This window comes from Cucurbita maxima, unplaced genomic scaffold (assembly GCF_002738345.1).
Source record: "Cucurbita maxima cultivar Rimu unplaced genomic scaffold, Cmax_1.0 Cma_Scf00025, whole genome shotgun sequence".
Classification (NCBI taxonomy): Eukaryota; Viridiplantae; Streptophyta; class Magnoliopsida; order Cucurbitales; family Cucurbitaceae; genus Cucurbita; species Cucurbita maxima.
The window spans coordinates 1,731,348-1,751,928 of record NW_019272041.1 but is presented as its reverse complement, the minus strand read 5'-3'; the positions used below and the strand labels follow the sequence as shown (position 1 = coordinate 1,751,928).

At 35.3% G+C, this 20,581-nt stretch overlaps 3 protein-coding genes across 7 annotated transcripts; all 3 read right to left on the bottom strand.

The window, feature by feature from the left end:
• Nucleotides 1–475: 475 nt before the first annotated feature.
• Nucleotides 476–1,288, bottom strand: LOC111498512. Its single transcript, XM_023149800.1, has one exon. The coding sequence runs from the start codon at nucleotides 1,206–1,208 to the stop codon at nucleotides 630–632; it is 579 nt and encodes a 192-aa protein (XP_023005568.1). The 5' UTR covers nucleotides 1,209–1,288; the 3' UTR covers nucleotides 476–629.
• A 641-nt stretch (nucleotides 1,289–1,929) lies between these two features.
• On the bottom strand, nucleotides 1,930–9,400 carry LOC111498422 (probable protein S-acyltransferase 17). 3 transcript variants are annotated; one of them, XM_023149667.1, is made up of 12 exons: nucleotides 9,175–9,400; nucleotides 8,994–9,071; nucleotides 8,505–8,727; nucleotides 7,785–7,878; nucleotides 6,117–6,211; nucleotides 5,852–6,019; nucleotides 5,686–5,758; nucleotides 5,517–5,569; nucleotides 4,757–4,848; nucleotides 4,614–4,666; nucleotides 4,392–4,517; nucleotides 1,930–2,473 (listed from the first exon to the last, which is right to left on the bottom strand). In XM_023149667.1, exons 3-12 carry the CDS (start codon nucleotides 8,651–8,653, stop codon nucleotides 2,198–2,200), a joined length of 1,179 nt encoding a protein of 392 aa, XP_023005435.1. In that variant the 5' UTR covers nucleotides 8,654–8,727; nucleotides 8,994–9,071; nucleotides 9,175–9,400; the 3' UTR covers nucleotides 1,930–2,197. The 3 variants fall into 3 exon arrangements, with proteins under 3 accessions (XP_023005435.1, XP_023005436.1, XP_023005437.1); XM_023149668.1 differs by having other exon boundaries at nucleotides 8,994–9,400; XM_023149669.1 differs by lacking the exons at nucleotides 8,505–8,727; nucleotides 8,994–9,071; nucleotides 9,175–9,400 and adding an exon at nucleotides 8,204–8,221.
• Nucleotides 9,401–11,334: 1,934 nt separating this feature from the next.
• Nucleotides 11,335–20,294, bottom strand: LOC111498352 (gamma-tubulin complex component 2-like). Of its 3 annotated transcripts, none has more exons than XM_023149550.1 (22): nucleotides 19,879–20,294; nucleotides 19,641–19,793; nucleotides 19,305–19,354; nucleotides 19,176–19,224; nucleotides 18,815–18,949; nucleotides 17,819–17,950; nucleotides 17,217–17,300; nucleotides 17,043–17,141; nucleotides 15,519–15,610; nucleotides 15,056–15,128; nucleotides 14,830–14,982; nucleotides 14,591–14,710; nucleotides 14,407–14,460; nucleotides 13,881–13,964; nucleotides 13,697–13,771; nucleotides 13,481–13,612; nucleotides 12,755–12,880; nucleotides 12,566–12,673; nucleotides 12,303–12,365; nucleotides 12,131–12,205; nucleotides 11,729–11,928; nucleotides 11,335–11,657 (listed from the first exon to the last, which is right to left on the bottom strand). In XM_023149550.1, the coding sequence occupies exons 2-22, from the start codon at nucleotides 19,728–19,730 to the stop codon at nucleotides 11,525–11,527; spliced, it is 2,127 nt and encodes a 708-aa protein (XP_023005318.1). In that variant the 5' UTR covers nucleotides 19,731–19,793; nucleotides 19,879–20,294; the 3' UTR covers nucleotides 11,335–11,524. The 3 variants fall into 3 exon arrangements, with proteins under 3 accessions (XP_023005318.1, XP_023005320.1, XP_023005319.1); XM_023149552.1 differs by having other exon boundaries at nucleotides 19,176–19,221; XM_023149551.1 differs by having other exon boundaries at nucleotides 19,641–19,878; nucleotides 19,967–20,294.
• Nucleotides 20,295–20,581: the final 287 nt, after the last annotated feature.

Below are 20,581 nucleotides of genomic sequence, written 5' to 3'. Positions count from 1 at the left end.
TTTAAATAGACTAAGATTTGTTGTTTAAATAAGCTTCCCTCACTAAGGAATAAAATAATAATAATTAATTAATTAATTAAGGTAGATGAAGAGACGACAAGATTTATCTAAACTTACTTCCGTCAAAATTTAGACTGAATTGGTCCTATCACTCTTTAGGAGAGAAGATTTTTGGACAAGGAAAGACTTCAACTTCGATCAGGATTATTTGGGAGTGAGTTCCATATTGGTTAATTTTGTAGAATATCATGAGTTTATAAGTGAGAAACACTATTTTTATTGTGACGAGGCCTGAGAAAGTTCAAAGCAGAGCGCCATGAGAGCTTATGCTCAGTGGATAATATCATACTGAAAGTCGTAATTATTCCTAACACCCAATATGGGTGACTTATCTATCAAAATTTTCACCTTTACCTCAAAAAAATAAATAAATAAATAAATAAAATCTTAGCTCACCAAATTATGTTTTTTTAAAAAAAGAGAGACAGGATTCACACAAGAAAGAATGGCATTAAACAATAAATTGAAGATTACAGAGTTAATTTTAAGAAACAAATTGTGAACATATTGCACAAAAAATATATAAAATCCAAACAAAGTGGAATCAGAAATGAATCCATTCCATCACATCAAACTTGAAACGGCCAAGGCCAGTCCTTCAAATCCTCATCCTGTTCAACCTTAGCACTCCTCATCGCCGCCGCCCCATTCCCACTCCCCCCACCGCCTTCAACAAACGCATAATACTTCAAGAAAAACGCCAATGTAAGAACCACCCACTCCAAAACAAACATAACCACACTCAACCCTCCCGCCAATTTCAAGATCACGGCTCCATCCTCCTCCCTCACGTACGATTTCAACTCCCCCAGAAAGTCCCCTGTTCTGGTGTACACCAGGACAGCAACAGAGCCTTGGAATATGGCGGTGAGGACGGTGAACACCATGTGGGTGCCGAACCAACGACCCGAGGCGGTGGAGGCCATGGCGCAGCCGGAGACGGCGGCGGCGATGGTGAGTATGTGGAGGAAGATGAGGGAGAGGCCGCAGAGAGAGGGGAGGAGGCGGAGGGAAAGAGTGAGGAAAATGCAGCTGGAGGCGGCGCCGAGGAGGATGTAATTGGTGTAGAGGAAGAGCTTATGGGTGTGGTAATGGGAACGGCTCATTGAGGTTGATGATTGTGGGTGGCCGCTAATGGAGAAACCCATTTTTTTTTTCTCGGAGATGGAGAATTGATGAATTTCTTTGATCTTTTTCTGGAAGAAGGTTTGGCAATGGCGGATGTTGAAAGAAGGTGTGGAATGAAGAGGAAGATATATAGGGGCGGGATCTTGCCCAACGGCTACATTTCTAGCCGTTGGAGACAATCTGAAAAACTCCAACGTTACTCTGCTGTGTGTAATTAACAATCTAACGGCTACTTTTCTTTTTCCCGTTATATAATATATATTTAGGGAAATAGAGACTTCTACAAAAATAAAGGGGTAATTTTATTTATTTATTTTTATTCTCGTTAATGTAATTTATATAAGATTTTTCGCTTCCCTATCCCGAAAACTTAAGGGTTCCTCCACAAGGTTCGTTCACAAAAGGTGAGTAAGGACCTAAGATCAGGCTAAAAGACATAGTCGATAGACAACAGGTGAATATTCATGTACTACCTCTTGTTGGTCCCGAGGGACGGAGGAGGCTAGGTTAGCCGAAAGAGGTTATCAGTTCAAAGATGCAAGGTGCTTTTTCTTTTTTTAGGATAAGAAAGGAGAGAGAAAATATCTCGAGCCAATGTTCAAGTACCAGGTGTTACGAAGTAACCCATGTCATACTCACACGAAAGTATAATAGTCTTTTTTGTATTTTAGAAAAACTTAAATTAACCTTTCAAATTTCCTTTTCCAAGGATTTTCATGTTTCAACCTCATCAATGTATAATTTGCTTAGAAATCAAAACTTTCTCAATTAGCTTACAAACTAAACAAAAACATTCAGAATTCCACAAAATACTTATAAAACAATCTCAACATTAGGAGATCAGTAAGGCTGACCATCATCATAAAGCCATGGAGAAATGCAAAAGCAAGAGACCATGAGTTTATACAATCTCCAGAGGGCTACCCTCGACCGATCGACCGACCCATCAACCTCTAATTGAATGAAATGACAACATGGTTCATCATAGAGCATTAAATTTACAGCAGTCTCAGCCAGACTTCGGTTTACTTCTTGAAAATGACGGTCTTGATGAGAAAGGGAAAATAACCTCATGAATGTTGTGTAAAAATCCGTGATCATAAGTATTATTCTTGACAACCTGCACTTGTTCGAGTCGAGATCTACGAAAAATGGTTCTCCATTTGCTCTCTGGAGGCTTTCTTTCAGAACTCAGACCATCCATGCTTGCTCTTAAGGCTGCTGCACTTGCCTTGGCTTCACTTGCCTTCCTCTGCCAGCTGATGTACTCTTGCCACTTAAATGTCTAGCAGTACCCAAAACAAATCACACAATAAGTCAAATTTGCAGCAAAAGTATAGGACAGATGAAATATTCTAGTTGTTTGACAACCATTTTTAAAAGGGAAAAAAAAAAACATTTTTGGTCCCTTAATTTCTATTTCGTCCTAAATTTTAAGAACTAAACTCGGTAACAAAATGCTCCAACATGACTAGAAGAGTAGTTACATCTAGAACTATAAATCACAAAAAATAGCCATAAAAATGTTGGAAGGTTACTCATTTCTAAGACTATTACATTCCAAATGAACTTAGCTTAGTTGTAATTGACATGTACTTCTGTGAGATCCCACATTGGTTGGAAGAGAATGAAACGTTCTTTATAAGGGTGTGAAAACCTCTCCCTAATAGACGCATTTTAAAACCTTGAGGGAAAGCCTAGAAGGGAAAGCTCAAAGAGAAATATTTATGAGCGGTGGGCTTGGGCCGTTACAACCTCCTTTGATGTCACGGTTCAAATCGACATATTCAACCTTCGTTAAAAGAAAATGAAAAATTATTGAGAGAGATTTGGATCCACGCTTTTTTAGCTTTTTTAGACCAGAGCCTTAATCTGATGACTTAAACCAACTCAGTCATTTCTAGAATACTTCACTTCCGAAGATTTTCTTCAATATTTGCAATTTTCAGTTCTTCGTTTCATTGAATAAGCTCTTCAGAGTTTCCCCTTACTCTATGAGCTTCTCTCCCTTCCTCCAAGTTTCAAATACTCGAGCCAACTCAAGTGTCTTTTGAGTTCTTTGAAACAAAACTCTTCAATAATTTGGACATAAAAGTTCTCTAATCTAGATCTTTGAAGAAGTTTTAAAAGAAATATATAGCCCTTTCAATATCTTCTTGGTAACTTCTCACTTGGGAACAATGAGACCAATGTGGAGAATGTGCCAATTTGCTTCAATTGTTATCTTAAAGACCCAACAATCTCATACTCTTTTAATTATTGATGTCAATCTCTAATTGAATATGAAGCAAAGGTAGATGCATGCCAATATATCACCAAGAGCTCTAAGATCTACATCAGAAGGATCAACTTTACTCATAGAAGCCAATGCACAAAGATTTTCGGTTCCAATTCCAAGGACCCTATCCTGGAAAGAAGTCACTAGAAACTCAAGGGGTTCTGGTTCAAATATAAGTAGAAGAACTCGGAATCCACAACCATCTCATCCAGACCATTCCTATGACGAAAGACCCTTCATAGCCGATAGATCATTCGACAAAGATTCTGTTTACAAATGGAAGCTTGATGGTTTCTCTAATTATCTAGTCATGGGCATTATCAAAGAGATACTGATAGCTAACATGACTTATTGCTCCAAATGTAACGCAAACAATGAGAGAACTCCAATCTTACACCTATAAAATTCCCAGAGGTGCCATCCTTTGGAGTTCTAGTCAAAGCCAATATTCCTTTTCTCCTCACTTGCAACCCTTCAAGAAGAAGGCAAAAAAGCTTTGGCTCAACCTCATCAGAAGAGCTTACTTTGGCGCACGACAGAGAAGATTTTCCATGTGAACAGCCCTCCCAAACATAGGTGTTGATTTTCCATTGGTCAAAATCATGTTTTGGATAACAAAAAAGTGCTTCTAGAAAAAGTCAAAAGCAATTGCTTGGGCTCATGCGCTTGACAAAGAAGCACTTGTAGTTCCTTTTATAATTATTCCATTTTTTATATTTCCGACTAACTGGACAGCTTTCTTTTAATCTCCCTTAGTCATTGTATACTCCTGAACCTTCTTTCACTCGGTCTCACAAGCACTAAGTTTAAGTAAGTTCTTTCACTCGGACACCTTTCATAAACACTTTGACTTCCCTTGCCTTGTCCTTCATAAACAAGAACCCACCACACAAAGAAAATAACTAAACGCAAAAAAGAGAGACACCTCATTTGTTGTGGTATTGGTGATACAGAGTTTAGCATGGTAACCAAAGAAACCTCCCAATAGCAGACAAACTATCGAAAGAAACACCATGATTAGCAGTTGAGTATTGTAGGAGCCCAAAATCCACTGTTGCAAGCCAAACAACAAGCCAACAGTAATTATCCAGAATGCACAATTTAAGCAAACAAACAGAGGGACAAGGAATCAATTTAAATAACTTACCTGTATAACATAAGGTGCTAGACCGAAGAAAGAATTTTCAACGCCATAATAAACTGCATCCGATAAATGGGAAAGAATTGCCACGTATCAGATTTACATGAACGAAAGAGACACAATAAAGGAGCGAAAGTAATTTCATGTACCCGTCAAGATATAAACAACTTTTAATTCTTTTAATTGTCCAGCAAGAACAAGTCCAATTGCAACCGCCCCGTATACACAAAGAAAGAAATGCCTGTGAAAACATAAAAAATTAAAGAATATACATGATCTGAGGACTCGAGAACACTAATATAGCAGAAATATGTGGTTGCGAGTATGTAACACAGTTGGGTATCTAATCTCAAATTCCCTGTAAACAGGCAGAAAAACACACAACACAAGCAAATAGGAAAAACCAACATTATTCTATCAGAATTCTTCAATGAACAGTAGGTTATGCAGCCGATGATTTTGCATTCAACAAGGAAAAACCAACACTCCAGCTATTCGAGAGAGCTGGAGATTTCTCTCAAGACACAAATTGTCCACAAAATTTCACATAGCAACCAACATCCCCAAAAGTCCTACAAAAAACCCTCCCACCAAGACCGTAAAGTAGAAGCACGATCCCAAACCGGTCCCACAAAACCATTGCACTCAGTTTCCCGATTCCCTTTGACAAGTATGCATAATAGGGGTCTCACAATTTCAGATACGAAATGACCATAAGGTTCAACTTCAAAAAATTAAAGACTGCACAATCCAATACAACAAATTTCTTTTCATCTTCATTCACTTGGAAGAAAATATTCTTTTTTACATCGACCTTCATGAAAACATTAAGCACCAGGTTCAAAATTGGAGTACATACAACTACGATGTTAATGCTACTTAAATGAATTCGAATCAACTAGCACGTACCACAAAAGGAAGGCCATAAAATATCGGGTATTCCTCTCCCCTATACAGTTATTCTGCAAAGTTGAAAACCCTTGGAAATATCAAAAATCCAAAATTCAATGACTTTGACAATACAAAAGATGTCTATTAATGAGATAGCAGAAAATAGGGAAATGGAGGTAATTCACACCATCCATCCACAGTGATGGTCAAAACGTGCAACACAACGATCACATATGCTGCAATGTTTGGATCTAGCAGGTCTGAGACAATGAGGAAGTAAAAAATAATTATTGTAATTAGAAGCCAGAGGAAACTAAAAAATTAATAAGTGTACAGGATAAGAAAATGTTTACTTTAGAATTTTGCAAGTTGAACATTCCTTTTCAGAGTAAATAATGTTGTCATATGGATAAGCAGACAGATAACGATGTATATTATCAGCATTCACCGTCCCTGGATCAGAAAAGCTGGTTAATAGAAAGAGGAGAACACCAACTGTAACAGCCAAAAAGCTTGTATACCTGCAAGAACACAAAACGCCTAAGGAGTTCAAGATGAAACTCTGACTGCAAAGTAGTACAACTATAGCATAAAATACACAGATTTTAGGATAGTTACCTATGAATTCCACTTAAGTAATAACCAGGGACGTATTTGAATGTAGATATTGTAATAATGTAATAGGTAATCCCAACAATAGCAAGATAAATGACCTGCAAGAAAGAAAACATTGAATGACTGGAGAATAAAGAACAAGAGCCCAATTATATCTCTTTGTTAAACAGGAAGACTTCATGTTACACCATCATTAGAGCCTCTTGAAAACCATTAGCATAGCTAATAGGGTTCAGTATGAATCTAATGGTATTGAAAATTGGAAGCAGAGCAACTTCTTCATTTTAATTGCTACTGTGCCAATGATAAAAAATTAGCGTACAGGGGTGAGGTAGTTTTATGCAGTTAGTGATCTAACTACTAAACAGTGCTAACAGAAAATGGAATTAAGTACATCTTGCAGTAGGTCAGACACGTTGAACGTACTTGAAATGTGTGGATAAGTAGATAGGCTCTGTAAACTACGTATTAGGAATAATTCATTCAAGTACTCTGCCGGATCAAACTTCTATTAAAGCTTGTTACCAACCCCAGCTGGAGACTGAATTGTCCTAAAGGTCTCAAGAGGTATCTTTCATTAAACCCCTTCATTCACTTATGCTTTTAAGCATCTACAGAATATTTTACTAGCCTTATTTAAAATGCAAACAAATTCAAATTGTAATCATGCAATGATTCAGGCTACTCCTCAGCTTCTATGTTCATCAACACCATTTGGGGGTTTCACTAAAGTCACTTTTAAGCAAGGACCTTTTGTGTAAGCAACTACAAGAGAAGGTTTATTTGGATCAATTCTTCCTGTTCCTAAATGCAAATTCTTCCTATACTATATAGACCCCATCATTTATATTAGATATGTCGGCATTCAAACAACAAATTAAATAACCCAAACCTCTATGTGTTACCTCAATTTGACCATCATCCATCACATTAAAGGATGAGTTGGAAAACAAGCAGTACAGAACTTCAAACTAGTAAATTTCTTCATAAAACATTTCCAAATATGACAAGAACTTGGAGCCACTAGCCACTATCACTTGTTATATACTTGGAAGTACCATGCAGCATCACAAATTCCTTACAAAAATAGGTTAGGTATCTGTAACGCATTATTGGTCAGTTAGTAAGAAATAAAATGACTTGTTATCCTAAAGCAATCAACAACCAGTGTAGAACATGGTGTTATTCTGTTCGTGAAAGTCCAAGGATGAAACAACAAACGATCCTTTCTATATATATTCAGGAATCAGTGGAAATGAATTCATAACCAAGCTTTAGAAACTTCAACTATAAGATAGAGCCTGCATAAGAATATTCCACACCCCTTTTCTGATTCACAGAAAATGATCATCAATGGCCCCAGATGCCATATGGGAATTTTAAAATCACCAAAAGTAACCATCTAATCATAATTCATCATTAATCTAATTGGGCCAATTTATACCAAGGATACGTTGTAAGCATGGCGGACATACTAATGCCACAACTAGTACTCGGCAACAGGAGAAAATATTTTAGAATATGAAATCAAAACACATAAGCATAAATATAAACATGAAACAAAATCATATATAAGTTCCAATTATTCAAACTTAACTTCACAAGAGCACAGCAGTTTGTGTATTAAAACCCAGTTCTTTCATATTATCAAAAAGTACATAATTTATCAACCTGAAGGATTGGATTAGGTCTGTCACAGCAGAAACTTTCGATCGCTAGAACCATATTAGTTCCCTTTGACCCAAATACATATCCTATAAGTCGTCTGCATTTAAACCAAAAATAAAAAAGAAATATGACATAATGCTACATAGTTGGCAAAATAGAAGTACAAAAGGTTATATTATCATTCTAGTTCATGAAATTTGTTGCTGTATTTATCCCACCCTAGACTTTAAAAAGTCTCAACTACATCTCTAGATTTGAATTGTGATGTGTGTAGCCCTTGTCGTGAATATTGTTAACTAAATGATTACATGATGTGTCTACTTAACAAAAATAGACTCATTGGACATGACATGAACATGATAGAAAAATGGCAAAAGGCGTTGAACAACTAGACAAACAAAAGTTTAGCTTAAATAACATACTCTTCTTTTAAATCAGTATATTAAATTCCTCTCTAGACCATATCACTCCATTTTATCTAACTATCCTTTTCTTTCTCTCAGTTGTCTATCATGTCAAAGTAATCCATACTTGTGCATTATACATTTAACATTCATTCTTTAGTTGACAACATTAACAACACTACATATAATCAAAATTCAAAGTTCCATGACATGCTTAAAACTTACTAAAGTTTAGGGATTGAATAAATACACATTTGGGAACTAAGTTTATACTTTAACCTTAAGAAAACAATGAAAAGAAAAGAGGAGAGAAAATTACAAGAAATAATCGTAGGCGCCAAAAGTGAGGAAACGGTGAATACGTTGAATGGGAGTGCCATCAAAGATCGGCCACTGGCCGCAAAGGAAAGAGACCACCACTAGAAGTGTAACCAAGCCATGGCATAACAGTAACCACTGTACAGCCATCACACTGGAAATTGAAAGAAAAAGGGAGAGAGAGCTAGTTTTGTTCCCCTTCGCGGTTCAATTACTCGAGACTCCTGGACCAGAAAGCACACATCTAAACAAATTACGAATTATCAAATAGAATCCGTTCCAAAACGAGATAATGGGGTTTTTTTTTTTTTTTTTTTTTTTTTTTTTTTTTTTCCGAACTTCAAGGCATCCCCACATGTGAGCCAGAGAACTTAAAAACTGAATATAAAATTTAACAAGGGAAACAAAAATCAAGCGACGAATTGACAGAGGTAAGAGCATGTGCAATAGCTAAAGAAATCTAAAAAGATAAAACCAATCTGATTCTTACATGGTGGGATAGAAAGAGGCCCAAATCACACAACCAACAGCTCAAACGTTCAGCAAATCTACCATCTCATAGAACGAGCTTAAAAAGAGGAAGAAGATAGAGAGAGTTTGAGAAGCTTAAAAATTTGAGAACTGGAAGAATTAAGGGCATCAACAGAGAAGCGGCAAGAGAGGGAGCTCACAGAAGGGTGAAAGAGACACATCAACTGGTGAAACAATGATCAAGGCAGCGGCGGCATCCGGCGGGGCGAGATCTTGAATTTGATGCAGAAATCAATCTTCAAGCTTCGTTTCTGCTGGATTTTTGGGTTTGGAAAATGAAGCCCCCAGATGGAGAAGATGGAGAAGAAGGAGAAGGTTGAATCCGGAAAAATAAATTCATTTTTTCATTAAAAATATACTTTTTCTTAGACACTAAAAGTACTTTCTCTTGGGGATTCATACGATGGTATCCAAATAAAAGCTCGCTCGACCTTAAAATAAATAAATAAATAAAATATTTGTTAAATTATGGTTTAAATTAATAAAAATATCTTTAAATTATTTATATTACGCATGTAAATTAATAAAATATCTTTAAACTAGTGTCTAAATTAGTAAACTTAAATAATGCTACTACTAATAATAATAAACAATAAATTATTTATATTTTATTTCAAAAAATATTTTATACTTTCTAAATTTTATCAGACTTCATTTTTAAAATTCCATTAATACTTTAAATTAAAAAAAAAATCTAAATATATACTTATTATATAGGAAGGTTAGTATTTTTAATCTTGAAAAAAATTAAAAAAGTTTTGTATTTGATTAAAATTATTGAATTTTAAGATATTTTTATTTTTCATATCATACTTATTTTTAATAATAATTTTGATTTTGAATTTAGTTTGGTTTAAAGTTTTATAGATTTTGTAGATGGATGATGTCATGTAATAAAAGAATCAAAATTCAGTAAGAAACTCCAATAATAAAGTAATCATTTTAATTGGATAATTCATTATAATTACTACTTAATTTAACTATTTTAATAAATATCCTTAATTACATTATAGTTTAATATATTTTATCAATAAAAATAGAACATTAATTATCTATTATAAATAATATTAATTTTAATTAGTTATAGTTTCGTATTATTAATTATGAATTTAGTTTGAATCAATTAATTTTAATTAAATAATAAAAAGAAACTTATTTTAATAAAAACTCTGAACCTTATCAATAGACATCTTTTGTTGTAAGTTTACGCACGTGGAAGCTTATAATTGTGGGAATTAAACCATTAAACGATAATAATCCAATAAATTTAGACCCTCCATTTGTAAATAATGATTATAATCTGTAAAAAATATCCAAATTGGAATAATTAAAAAATAATATAATAAAAATTACGAAAAGGCAACTATAAAATTTTCTCAAATATAACTATTTTATAACATAAACATTGTTCTTCTCTAAAAATCTTACCAAAATAGTCAAAAATACATAATTCTTTTAAATCGGTAGAGAAAATGCTTAAATGCATTTATTTAAGCAATCATCATCGGCTCATCATCGCCCATTCTGATGAATCCCGACTTTGCTAATATGCATCAATAATATGTGAGATACCACATTGCGAATGACGACGGTATGTAACGGGACAAAACGGACAATATTTGCTAATGATGGACTTGAACGGTTAAATATGATATAGTCAAACACTAAAAGATGTGCCAGCGAAAACATGCTTAAATAAAATCAATGGGAGCACTCTTACCTGTCAAATCTAATCTGGGGTTTGACCTCTTTTTGAAACGAAGAATAATGTGGAACAAACTGACAAAGAAGTAGAGCTATTGACTGTGGTTTCTTTCTCAAATTTTTCTACAGATATGACAACATAGTTTTGGCCAGTCGTCGTCCTCAATTTAGAAGGATATCCTGCTTTTTGTATTTGGGTGCGATTATCAAAGACTTTTAAGTATGAGGTTCTACATACATTGGAGAAGAGGACGAAACATTATTCATAAAGGTGTGTAAACCTCTCCCTAGTAGATACGTTTTATAAACTTTGAGGGAAAGCCCGAGAGGGAAAATCTAAATAAGGCAATTTCTGCTAGCGGTAAACTTTGAGCTGTTACATCAAAGGAAATATTATAACGAAGGCAGGGGTTCAAATCTACAAGCTGTGCAAGGAAGGTTCTTAATCTGTTAACTAAACGGGATAACAAAGGTCGAGAGGATCAACGAACATGAAAGATTTCTGAGTTGCGACGGGAGATCTCAGGTCATCTAGATAGGAAGGCGAAAAAGGAAAAGTAATAGAGCAGCTAAACCACAAGGGACATGACAGAAAATAAAGCATGAAGGAAAAGGAGAAGCCAACATTGATAATCCTCAACTGCAGCACATACAAGAAACAACTAAACTTTCCAAGGAACTCACAAAGAACCACATCCCTGATACAGAAGTACTGAGAACTGTGACGATAAAAATTTAGAAAATAATAATATAGAAATTCTGCAAAGTTACAAGGAGGGAAGAAATTCAGAACCTATTTGTCATTTCAATGCCAAGAATCCACTGAGCAAGGTGAGTCAAATATGGCTCAGCCTGGGAGCTTTTACACAAAATTGGTCCCAAACTCTGAAGCTCAGAGTTGAATTCTTTCTCAAATTTACTGCAACATGTTCAAAGTGGAGGTAAGAACAAGGAATTATAAGCGTAAACAGGCACTCAATATGAACTTACAGGATCGACTCGGTGACTGCTGAGTTGGAGGTGGTTAGCTTTGCTCCCTTGGCCGTTTTTCCATAACATTGCTTGGATTTTTTGGAACCAACCAAGCTATCGGATGATTCCTCTGACTTGCATGGATCAATGGAGGATGAAATCAACCACTGAGCAGCTGCTGCATACTGCAGACATAACAATTTCAACTTCTCCACTTTCTGCACGTAGAGAATATATTAGTAGAAGAAGATCCCAACAACAAAGATTATAATACACATCTCAATCACGGATACAGTCTAGCCATCCCAGCAAGAACCTTTTGTCCATTACTCAATTAAAAAAAAGAAAGAAATTTGAAAACATTGCTGTGATTTATGTAGTTTGATAGTTGAGGGGGGGAAGCATACATCATAAACTGACCTTAAGCAACTGTGGCAACAGAAGCAAACATTCTCGGAGACACTTGTCGAGGAAGAAGTCGTGATGTTGGATAACCTGATAGAAGGAGCTTATCAAATATACTTAGAATAGGTACTTTAGCAATGGATGATAAAAATCTTAACTCTCCAACATAAATTAGAAGGGAATGTACCTCATCAATGCTCTTTGCTGTCTGAATCCGGTTGTGCATTACATGCCAATTGGGTTCAAGAACCTACAACCAAAAAACTTGTCAAGAAACCAAAGGCATATTCCATTACTATCAAGGAAAAGCATAATGACAGGTTAAGGTCACCCATCAAGAAAAAACATAATGATAACAAAACATATAGAACACGATTTTATCTCAACTCTCAAAAGCACGCATCATTTTCAAACAAATGAAAATTAACTTTATCAAAAGAGGAAACCTGCCTCAAAGGTCAAGTAGTGTAGAAGGCTATTAATAAATTTAAGCATCGCACGACAAAGTAGGGATGATCTTGAGATGGATGTACCATGGATGTTCAGCGAACGAACCCCCTGCCATAGATCATTATTTATGCGTGAAAAATGTATGTAGTAAATGACCATCTACCAATGAAAAGAGAACCAAGCCCATACTTGATGCACTTGCCATGCCCCACAAAGCTGACGTTCCACATGCTTACAGTGGAAAAGAAAGCGGAAAATCAGCTGGTACTTCGACAGAGATTTCCATGATATAACTATAGACAATGGCCATCTAACCTGAAAATTAAGCCCCCATAAAATATATACAAAAAATATAATTCAAATGATACAACAAAAAACGGAAGCCTTGGCCCTTGGTTAATGCCAAATATTTGTTTAACTATGCTCTAGTGTGGTTTGACATGAATCAGAAAAGATAGAAACCAATCTCAAATCATACAATGCCTTAGGGTTAATTGTTACTGGTTTAGTTAATATACATCATCCAGTGAATCGTATTTGTCATTTTTTTAAGATAATTTTTTGTTAATTCTTTCTAAGATAAGCTTCACCACTTTAACAAACTAAAGACGAACCTAAAAGCCTGATACAGATAACTGATCCAACATTTCAATCCGGAAATTATCGGAAGGAATTGGCCCTTGGATAAGGCCACAGGCCTTCAGGCTTGATAACGTGAACCACGGCCTAGGATATATTAACAAGTTTGGTCGGCCAGGTGAATGTTCAAGTCATCTAATCCATAGACCAATATTATTCAAGAAAAGAAATGGTAGCAAATTTGGTGTACAAATAAGACTCAGACTCGTACGTCTTGTGAAGGAATTAGTCATGAAGCAACACTGGGAACGAAAAACAAGTGCCAAAATAACTTACCTTGTAACTTAAAGAAAACGCCTCGAGGCCAGTAATACCCATGGGTTCTTCCTGATCATTGATGTCAGTAAGAGTCCTACTGTCAACTAGATCCTTAAGTGCACGCAAGCTTTTAGGCAATGACATTCTTTCCTGTAATAAATTTAAAACTGAAGAAATCACGCAGATTTTTGGTACTTTTTGCATCATACAAAGAACAAACTGCAATCAGCTTACCACACAACATGTTAAATCCTCGTGACAAGGATCTGCTGCAGCTGCTGTGGTGCGTAAGGCAACATCAAGTAGGGACTAGATGGCCATGAAGGCATATATGATATTGATGCACAAACATTATTAGTTAGGCAATAAACAGTAAAAGTCAGGCCCAAAAGCCACTAAATGGAGGTTAGGATCAAACCTGTAACTTCTCTACCGAAATCTCATCAAGCTTTTTTGAAAGTTCATCTCGAGCAATGTCCATAAAATGAACCAAGAAATCACCCTGCAGTCATGTAATATGATTTTCCAACCAACAATGAATTAGAAAAAATATAATGGGAAATCTTTAATACAGCTCCATCAGGAGAACCCTGAGATTAGCTTTCATCGTAAAAATTTGCCTTCCCCAATAATATGGCCACTACTGTCACAAAAGGGAATATTGATTTGATGGACTAGTTCCTCAGACCAACAGAAAAATTGATCCTCCTACTGCTTCAATTTATTCACTGATGAAATTAATTAAATTAGAGAAGGATATTTCTTATGGATTTATGACAAACAATACTCGAAAACATGGAAGCTTACTATCTCTAAGGAATAAAATGACATTAACGGAATAAAATGTAAAATTCATATCGGTTCTACATTTAAGGAGGACAGCATAAGGTTTCATCATACGTTCATAGAGCACAGCATAAGTTTACTAATCAAAGATCGTATACCTGATCAAGCAAAAGGTAATGCTTAATTGACCTCAGCTTCCCTATCAGGTCATACTACAGGGACAATACAAAAATTTGTCAGTATTGTAAAGAAATTTCCATGGATGACATCTAGAAAAGTATTTAAAAGAAAAAAAAGGATGAAACTAAGGAAAAGAACCAGAAAAGAAGGATTGAATGTAACCTTTTCTAAAACAAGTTTCAATAGTTCACTGCTGGAAAAATCATAAGCAGCTTTTATACTCTCCAAATACTGATGATTTGAGCCAAAGCTCATTAACTTCAAAGTTTCTGAAACAGGTAGCTGAAATAGCAATGAAATCAGATATTACAATAAGCATATTTATTATTATTATTTTGTGAAGTAACCAAATAATATAGTAATGACAAGCATGCAAAAAATTAAAAAGTGTATAAAAAAACCTGAACATTATGCCCGCACTCTCTCATGACATTTAAATATTTTCCTGTGGTCAATATCATCCCTGCTATATTTGCAAGAAATGTAGGAATTCCCTCCTTGAGACTATAGCGTTGCCTCCAATACTTAGTGTCATAATCTTGATTGAGGCTCTCCTAGAAAAACATGCTTCGTAACCATGAAAACTACACTTCAAAATACACTAAAATATCACAGAAAGCTCCATACCTTCCGCAGAGATTTGTTTTCCGCAATGAAAAATTCACCATAAGGATCATCGATTACTCCCTCGTAAATCCATCTGAAGTAAAATTTATGTATATTTAGCAAATTGATCAATCAATTACAGAATGGAAAAATATAACCACAAAATAGTGGCGAGGGGAGAATGGGCAATTGGGCATTTTGAAAACTAATTTCCAGAAAAAGTGAATTCTCGTGAACCCATATGTGTTGACACGTTTGAATTATGGATCATAAATTATTTGTGGGAATAAACAACCATGTTGTGATAGAAATTGGAGATTTAGGGATGGTAACTGACCAAAATAAAAGCGCAATCCTAACTCTAATGAGATTCAGCAATGTCATAAAAAAGGCATGAGAACTTTGGATGCTAATAAGTTATCTCCTCGTAGGATGCATACTATACAGTAATAGCACAAATTTTGTAGCAGCTTCCAGGACCAACCTTTCTAATATACCAAGGTAAGCATTGCTGGCATACTGTGTCATCTTCTCCAGCAAAGACCTCACTGCATTATCACCAGCCATAGCCTTGGCCTAAACAAGAAAAGTAAGGCTTAGCATCATTAGAGATGATCTACTCATGGTGTTATAAGACTTATTTCGTGAATGTTCCAATGCATCATGCGTGTCTATTTTCCTAACTCCTAAAACATCCCAGGCTTCCAAGATGAGTGAATTAGACTCATTCACTAGATCAAGATCATATATAAAATTCTTGGTTAAGTTTCTGCAGATAAAGAGATCGGTTCCTTCTAGAGTTTCCAAATTCCAGTTAGCTCCAATTAAAGTCAAACAAATTATTGATTCTATTATGTTGATGGTAGAGCTTCTAAGATCATGGCTTCGTTTATCAAGATTGATCGAAAAAGCTCGGGCTTTCTTTGATACGACTCCTTGCAAGCTATAACAGAAGAAAACAGCTTTTCTAATAAGCAGTTGGATTGGATTCAGAAATCCAAACTATATCTCAAAAACCAATTTCTTCGTTTTTATCACTGACAAAGCAAAAGCTGGCATTTTTCCATCAAGGAGTTTGAGGCAAGAATACCCCTTTATCACCTTTCCTCTGTCTGGTGCACATTTAAAGTAGGCTTTTTATGAAGAATACCTAGATGAATGTTCTAAAAGGTGTTTAATTGAAGGGCAATGTTACCATTTATCAACTTCAGTTTGCAAATGGCACACACTTATTTGTCAGGGTTATGAGAAGAATGAACTTTATAATATTCTTACGATGTTAAAATTTATTTTAGCTACTTTAGGAATGAGGATTTATTATTGGTTTGGCTCTGCTTGTCACCCGTTGATATAATTTTTTTGAATGCCCATTATATGTCCTTTCATTCTCCTGTAAATGAAAGTATGGATTTTCATTAATAAGACTAATAATAAATCAGTTGATCTGAACAAGGTTTATGGTCAAGCAAACAAAATTGGGTGTTCTTATCAAGACTGGCTGCTTAGTTATCTTGGTATTTGGTCGAGACTAAGAACACTGGCTTTTTGAAGCCTATAACAGATGACTTGATCTCTTGGGTAAATATATTTCCAAGAAAGACATATCTACGTGATAAGAGATGTTCTATTATAAACAAAGATATTCATTGCTTACAAAAACAATCTTAACAACAAATTTCTATTTCAACACATTGGAGAACTTTTAATTACATGATCTCAAACTATTGTTTAGTTTTGAATTCTAATCATGTATCCCCCCTGTACATCTTTTTTCATTATTATGCATATCTTCAAGAAAGAACAAAGCGGGGAAAAGGAAAAATGAAAGAAGAGACAGTAGATGAAAAAGTGCCCAACAGTCTACATCTACTCACAGGACGCAGTACCTTAAATATAAACATCCAAAGTTTTTTTTTTCTATAAACAAGGCAAACCCCTCAGAGATACAAAACGTGCTGAGAAATTCTGAAGATTTCTAACCACCTTGACTGTAAATACAAGTTTGTACCTGGCTCTGCAAGAGGTTAAGAACTGCAGAACCTGCAATATCATTAGCTGAAACTTTCCATGTCACAGCAGATAATGCTTGCATGGAACCCATCATAGGCTGCAATGTGCAGTAGCATAAAACGTGAGAAGGCATACTTGAAATGAATTTGTATAGATTAAGAGAAGCTCAAACCTGACAGTAAAACCACAATCCTTGGATGGAAAGTCTACCCAGTCGAAACTGATGCTCAAGCTGGGCTACCATTGCTTGGTAATCCTATGGGTCAACAGCAGAATTAAATTAGTATTCAAATCAACATATTTTGAGACCCTTAACGTATTATATAGTTTTCAGACTCTAAATATAATCCAGCGGGATACTTCCAAGCTTCTCCTTGATATTTTATCTTTTCCCTTTAGAAATTATTATGTTACTGATATAAGCTGTAACCTTCAAAAGGTTCCCTAGACAAAATATCAATTTCCAAAAAAGAGATTATAGGCATCAATGTTAGCACAAATATTATTGAAGATTTTGTAAATTTTTGTTTCTTTTTACTTTTTGTTCTTTTTTTGGTTCCTTTGGACTGGCTTCCATTTTTTTTTTTTTTTTTGTGGTTCTAATGCGTTGGTTCCACAAATTGTCTCCCATTAGGCCATTACTTTGTGCCGCTCGTTATTTCTTTTTATTAAAAGAACGTGCTGGTAGAATGAAAAGAATAAGAAGGTTTTTTTTTATCAGTTTTACTCGAATGAATACAATTTTTACATCAGGGCTAAAAACAAAGCACTTACTAGAAGGAGAGCTCTAAGCGCAGCAGCAAAGGCGTGATTAACTAAGCCCTTCTTGAACTGAGATCTTGATTCAACAAACTGATTAATGAACAGAAAGCTCTCACACAGAGGAAATATTCTTTTTGCCAATTCCTGCAATATTAGACTTAATTAGCGTTAGAAGAGTTTAGTGTCAAAAGCATCAGGTAAAATGTTAATAATCCATAATGGGGGTGATTGTATTTATCAGAATTCTAACAGTTTTCGCATATCTAGAAAGTTATCACAAATTCCATTGTGCAGAAAATCTTTAAATTTCCATATAGAATTATAATGGTTGACATGTCCCCCCAGGAAGAACAAAAGGATTGATGCTTTACCAGAACTCATGAAACTACTTCTCGAAAAACCTTTGGGATTATAATCATACGGTATCTACAAATCCCCTACACTTGGTCGATGAAAAGTACAAATAATTACAAAGAAGTAATCATGTGATATTAAAACTTGTATATATTTACAAAATCTACTAGCTAATTCTGTTCCAAGCATATAACAAAATCTGACAATTATGTCCACTACTCCACAAAAGTAGACATAAATATTCTTTTAATAAGGATCGAAGAACCATATAATAAAAAAGAGAGAGACACAACATAAAGGCCTTAGAGATGAAAAGTGGAGGAACCAAATAGAGGCCTCCAGTTTACAAAGATAAGAAGAGAAGGGCTGTTTCAGTCCAATTCGAGGTTGTCAACAGTATGTTTGGAAAGAACTTAACAATCCAAGATATCCAATAGATTGAGGCCTCATTCAAAATCTTCTTTTTCTAAATCAACACCAGCTTAAAATAAGTTAATTATCACTGGAAGGCAAATTAGCAAAGGTAATTAGATGCTTGAGAACAAAATTTGATTCAATAAACATGCTAATCACACCTACAAATGCAAAGGTTTTACAATAATAATGAATAAATAAACAACAGTTGTAGTAACTTTATGCCTCCAAAACTGCTACCTGAAGAGCCAAATCCATAGATGCATCAACCTGGAAAGAAACCTCATCCTCTTTGCCATGAACCCTCTTAATCGAAATATAGCGTCCCTCAATTCCAAGCAGGGCGGAGAGGAGATCATCAATTACAATAAGTTCCTATATATAAGTGTGACAGAAGACAAGTACTATTGTCAGAAACCGCGATGAAAAATTCATAGATAAAAATAATATGAACAACCAAATCCATAACAGGACAAGGAATTCAGGAACAACAAATTGCCGAACTATAATAACTTCCTCAAGTTTGAAACGGAGTATTTAACATATAATCATAATTTGTGTATAAAAAAAAAGAACATATAATAATAATTGCAGATCATACCTGAATTGCAGCATCATAACAGCCTATGGCATTTTCCTGCCACCCACTTCTGAGATATTCGAATTTTGAAGTGACGATAAGTACTGTTTCAAGTAAGGTAAAAATGTATTTATTGATATTGTCAGTTACCTGAAAGAATCCAACTTTAATTCAGCAAAACGGGAAGTGGTTTTTGATTCCTGGAGTATATTTTCAAAACAAAAAGAGAAAATCACAAGGTCAGAACTCATTTTCTATACGAGGGACCAATGGAAGAATTAAAACTACAATGATAATAATTCATAAGTGAACAAGGAATTCAGGAACAACAAAAATACATGCCATGAGTGAAAAATGATACTATTCCCACTCCAGAAGCTCCGATTAATGCTATAGCTTACGCACTATTCTTCACAAAACAAACACACATTCCTATTCGATATGGAAGAAAATAGATGTGAAAAATAAGGGAGGAGAAATAGAAACCTGGTGAAAACGCCCAGTGAGAAAGGGCCTCTCGAGGTTCCAAGGGGGCGTTGAGAGACTAGAAATCGATGTTGAAGCTGAATTTTCCATAGTTTTTCAACCCCAATCGAGTTGCATCCAAATTTCCTTCAACCCCAACAAGAACGACAGTATCTGAGAGTTCACAGCAATTGAAGTGTCACAAAATCTCCCCCCTCCCGAAATCTAAGAAGAAAAGCGTGCAGCCCGAGAATGTCACCTGAAAATGATTCAAAATGGCGATTTCCAATGAACATCCCGAAGACCCATGTGAAAAACGTTATAGCTGAAAGAGTGAGAGCTCAAACACTGAACAACGCAGGCTCGTCCCTCCCACCCAGAAAACGCCAATTTCTCAAATTCTCAATGGTGCAACTCCAACATCATACGAACAGAGTCAAACAAAGAAGGAAATAAGGAGAAGCCTCTTTGGGTGTGCGTTTTGCAACTTAATCAGAAACCAGCGCGAAATCAAGAATGAGGGAGCGAGGGAGAGTGGTTGAGAGCTTGGGGGGAGTAGGGCGAGAGGAAATGGCTGAAAGACAGAGAAGATGAAGATCGAGAGAGGGGAGCCGGAATCAAGTTACAGAAGGGGGGTTCTTGGGATTTTTGTACGGATGCTAATTCCTTGGACCTTGTATTATCCCGCGCGCTTTCAAATTAAAGAGTATATAACCTTTTGTTCTAATGGAAAGTTGGGAATTGTATATCACCAACTCGGTATTACGATGTCAAAAAAAGAAATGTATAATTACAATTTTATATAATTTATATTGCACGTTTAAAATCATTTAAGCTTATCGTGATAGATCTTATTGTTAGTGAAAGAATAGCTAACATGATATTTAAAATAACGTCAGACCAAAGGTCATGGCGAAGGTGGAGGTAGTGATTGGAATTGCTTCATTAAGATCATGATATTG

Excerpts from the sequence above, each read along its gene's own strand:
- LOC111498512 (XM_023149800.1), bottom strand. The coding sequence starts at position 1,208 with ATGGGTTTCTCCATTAGCGGCCACCCACAATCATCAACCTCAATGAGC.
- LOC111498422 (XM_023149668.1), bottom strand. The coding sequence starts at position 8,653 with ATGGCTGTACAGTGGTTACTGTTATGCCATGGCTTGGTTACACTTCTA. Across the intron at positions 5,759-5,851 it reads TCAACTTGCAAAATTCTAAA|ACCTGCTAGATCCAAACATT; the intron begins GTAAACATTTTC and ends TCATTGTCTCAG. Across the intron at positions 4,667-4,756 it reads AGTTGTTTATATCTTGACGG|TTTATTATGGCGTTGAAAAT; the intron begins GTACATGAAATT and ends TATCGGATGCAG.
- LOC111498352 (XM_023149550.1), bottom strand. The coding sequence starts at position 19,730 with ATGGAAAATTCAGCTTCAACATCGATTTCTAGTCTCTCAACGCCCCCT. Across the intron at positions 17,951-18,814 it reads CTATGGATTTGGCTCTTCAG|GAATTGGCAAAAAGAATATT; the intron begins GTAGCAGTTTTG and ends CTAATATTGCAG. Across the intron at positions 13,613-13,696 it reads AGGATTTAACATGTTGTGTG|GAAAGAATGTCATTGCCTAA; the intron begins GTAAGCTGATTG and ends AATTTATTACAG.